At 37.6% G+C, this 3650-nt stretch overlaps 1 protein-coding gene across 1 annotated transcript; it reads right to left on the bottom strand.

The window, feature by feature from the left end:
• Positions 1-1489: 1489 nt before the first annotated feature.
• On the bottom strand, positions 1490-2401 carry LOC131481636 (putative vomeronasal receptor-like protein 4). Its single transcript, XM_058671148.1, has one exon. The coding sequence runs from the start codon at positions 2399-2401 to the stop codon at positions 1490-1492; it is 912 nt and encodes a 303-aa protein (XP_058527131.1).
• Positions 2402-3650: the final 1249 nt, after the last annotated feature.

Below are 3650 nucleotides of genomic sequence, written 5' to 3'. Positions count from 1 at the left end.
TGGGAGATGTAGTAAGCGACTCCACTGCCAGGCCAGCAGGCGTTGTTTAGCAGCCTCCAGCTTCTATCTGCTGGGAGAACTTGCTCCCCGGTTCTGCAGAACCGGCTTTGCTTCAGGGTTTCCTACTGAGCTAAGCACAGCAGGGGATCTGTTCGAATTCACAGTCCTGCCCTGCCCCCTTTACAAGGCTTTTCTTTCTCTCTCTTTTTTTTTTTTTTTTTTTTTTTTGCATTTTCTCAAAGGTGTTCTGCCATTGGGAGCAGAGCCATGGGAGTCATGTAGCCGTGCTCCCACCAGTCTGCACCTCTGTCCAGGGAGGCTCTGCCAAGTGTTGCCCCACTCCTAGTGCTCAGGCTGAGCCCAGCAACAGTTTCCACTGGAGTCTCTTGCAGCTAGTCAACCATTCGGAGCTGAGTTGGGGATTACTGTAACCCAGTCTCAGAGTGCAGTTCCAGTCCCCTCTGCACTCTCTCAAAGCTGCTGACTTGCTGGGAGGCACGTTTCTGGGCAACCCCCCTGTTTATCTTCTTGGGTTGATGACCCCTTTGTTCAATCCAGTAGCCTCCGTTAGGGTCTCCTGCACTCCAGTGGTTGGTGCCCCTGTCGGTGTGGATGCCTGTCCTTCCAATTGCCTTTGTCCTCCCTGGAACGGCTGAGATTCCGCAGCCTTCCCCCTGGCTGGGATCGCAACTCACCAAAATTCTCGCGGTGTGCTGTCTCCTCTTTTTCCCTTTTTATGGTTGTCTCTCCACGCTGTGTAGCTCTTCTTACTTCAGCGAATTCCAGTGACCTTCCTACACCTATCCCCACAATTCTGTGTCTCCTGGTTTGTTTCTCTGCTGGATCGGTTCCCCTCTGTCCCCACTCTGCCCTACACCAGCTCTCTATGGTCGGTCATCTTCGGTTCTCCCCTTCCATATCATATCATTCTTAAGATACATTCTGTCAGCATGGCTTAGCTTTTATTTTTCCTTGATCATTGAGCTGAAAAATTATGATTTATTTCCATAAGCATAGAATTTTGATTAAATAATTTGCTCTACAAAACAAAATGTGTCTTTGCTCTTTTTGCTTCATCTACTTAACAGTTTATTTGTTGGTATGAGCAGATGCTTTTTAATTTTATATATTGAATAATGGCTGTTAAACTTATTGATTTACTTCTGATGAGCAAATCTCTTGAAATTACTAATATAGATTTAAAATTTAGATTATTTTCTCAACTACAAAGACTTAGGAATTAGGTATTGATGGGAAATTCTATGAAAAGAATGAAAGAACATTCTCATTCATTAAGTTAGGAAAGCATAAAGGACACAAATTTCAATATAGGAAGAACTTTGAATTATGAGATGCATGCAGATGTTGAGACTTTCATACTGCATATACAAGTTGAAAATAACAGTAAATTCTGTATATTTATATAAGATTTAAAATTCTGGATTATTTTATTTAGCAAATGAAAGTATTCACATTTTCAGGTTTTTCATCAACTTGACAAAACTATTATCATTTCTATCAACTTTTGCAGAATACCAATTATTCTTTTATCAGAACCGATAAGCACCAGTGGACTCACAACTGCATAGACATTTCCAACAAGCCTGTGAATATCCAAGACAATTGGTTCATATTTCTGCAATACAGCTGAGAAGGAAGAGATGATGATATCCACACAGTACATAATCACAAAGAAACTCACAAGCACTAAGACAGTACAGGTGGCCCGTTTTGCTGGGGAAATTCTTGGGGAAATTCTCATGCTGTGAAGGTATTCAGACTTCCTGTGATGGCTACATAAGAAAATAATCACCATGTACATGCTGGAGAGCAGCATGATTCCTACAAAGAAGATGTTCTGGAACAAAGAAAGTGAGAGAAATAGCACCATGATGATGGAGTTCATCTTGGAAAGTGAGCAGTTTTTACTGACATTGAGTAGATTGGTCCTGTTGGAATGAGCTACAGTATAGATGATCATGTGGCTATTGGAAGACAGGTTGAGGGACCAAAAACAGAAGAAAGCAATGACAATATAATGTGTGAGTTTCTGTTTAAATCTTGGCCAGCAGAAGGAGCTGGGACTGATGGTGATGACCTGAATGATGCTCAAAAGGCAGGTATTGGATATGGAGAGATTCCTTGTCACTCTATTCATGTAGAACAAAGGCTTACATTTCAATTCATTTGAAAAGTTCAACAATTGGAACATGTCTTCAGATAAAATGAGCAGTGTAGTAAGTAGCATTACAATGTGAACAGAAGCCAAGTGACAGGTTACTGTATCAATGGGCTTTGGCCTATGAACCTGGTGGCCTGTGAAGATGTGGAAGACAAGGAAGAAGGCATTGGCTAAGGTTCCAATGCCAGCTTGGAAAAAATATACATTTTTAAATAACATTAGTAATGATTTTGTTCATCTCAGCATACTGAAAATATTTCAGATACCTATAAAATAAAAGACCTATGTCATATCACATGTGATTTTCACATTTGTCATGAAAACTATCACAAACCGTCATATTTATTTAGACTATTTATGTATAATGAGCCCTGAATGCTTAATAGAAATTCCTAGATATAAAAATTCTAAATTTCTGTTTCCACAATAAATATATTGTCATTATGTTAATTTTGAATCCTTTCAAGATTCCTCAATTTGTGGATATCAAAAAACTCTGTAACAAAATGATCTGATTTTTCACTTTTATTTCAAAACATTTTCAAGCAAACTCTGAGAACATACAATGCATACATATTTTAATCTTTAATAATTCATATTCAGGAATGCATGAATGGACAAAACAATTCTTCTGCAACCACAAGGCATGCATGAATTTACAAAGTACACATTGCATAATTGATTAAATGATTGGTGAACTTTGTTCAAAGGTTTAATCTGGCAAAGCAAAAATGCTGGTACGTGAGCACTGGTAACTGATTTTTCCAAAAACACGTATGTGCACCCTCAACATAACATGGATTCAGGATAAAATTGACTAAATGATTCACTATTCACATATTTGAAGGAAAATACCAATTCAGTTTCAATAATATATTGAAGCATGAAGTATATATGTGCAATCATTTTCACTTACATATGTATGGGCTTGTACTACCCTAATTCATATATCATGAGCCATGCATTAAAGTAAAATAATTAATAAATGAGTTGGTAAATAAATAACAGAATACTGAGTAAGAATTAAAAATAAGAAAGAAAGAAAGAAAGAAGGAAAGAAAGAAAGAAAGAAAGAAAGAGAATATAAATTGGCAAATAAAAGGTCAAGAATACTGGGTAAGAATTTCAATATTTGCCTCTTCTACTACAGAATTATTTGGGTGATGTTCCCTAAAGTGTATTGCTCTGAATTAGTCTGAAATAGTCCACCATGTCCTGAAACAGATTTGATCTTGAAAGTCATCAAACTTCTTCCATGTCCAGAGACTTTCCATATTGCCAAATTGACTGAGGAAGGTGTGGCTAAAGTGAATGAACATTGACAGGTGAAGTAAAATATTTGCGTGATTTCTCTTGAAAGTTGTCTTAATTCCCATAATCTAACAAGTGATAGTAGTCTACATATGTAATGCATGTAAGCATGAATATAACACATATTTATTTGCACTTCAAGGTAAACTTTGTTTGC

This window comes from Ochotona princeps, chromosome 13, assembly GCF_030435755.1.
Source record: "Ochotona princeps isolate mOchPri1 chromosome 13, mOchPri1.hap1, whole genome shotgun sequence".
NCBI lineage: Eukaryota > Metazoa > Chordata > Mammalia > Lagomorpha > Ochotonidae > Ochotona > Ochotona princeps.
Note: the sequence above shows the minus strand (reverse complement) of the source record. Positions and strands in the feature narration are given on the sequence as shown.

Bases quoted from the DNA above. Each gene is read 5' to 3' on its own strand.
- LOC131481636 (XM_058671148.1), bottom strand. From the start codon at position 2,401: ATGTTATTTAAAAATGTATATTTTTTCCAAGCTGGCATTGGAACCTTA.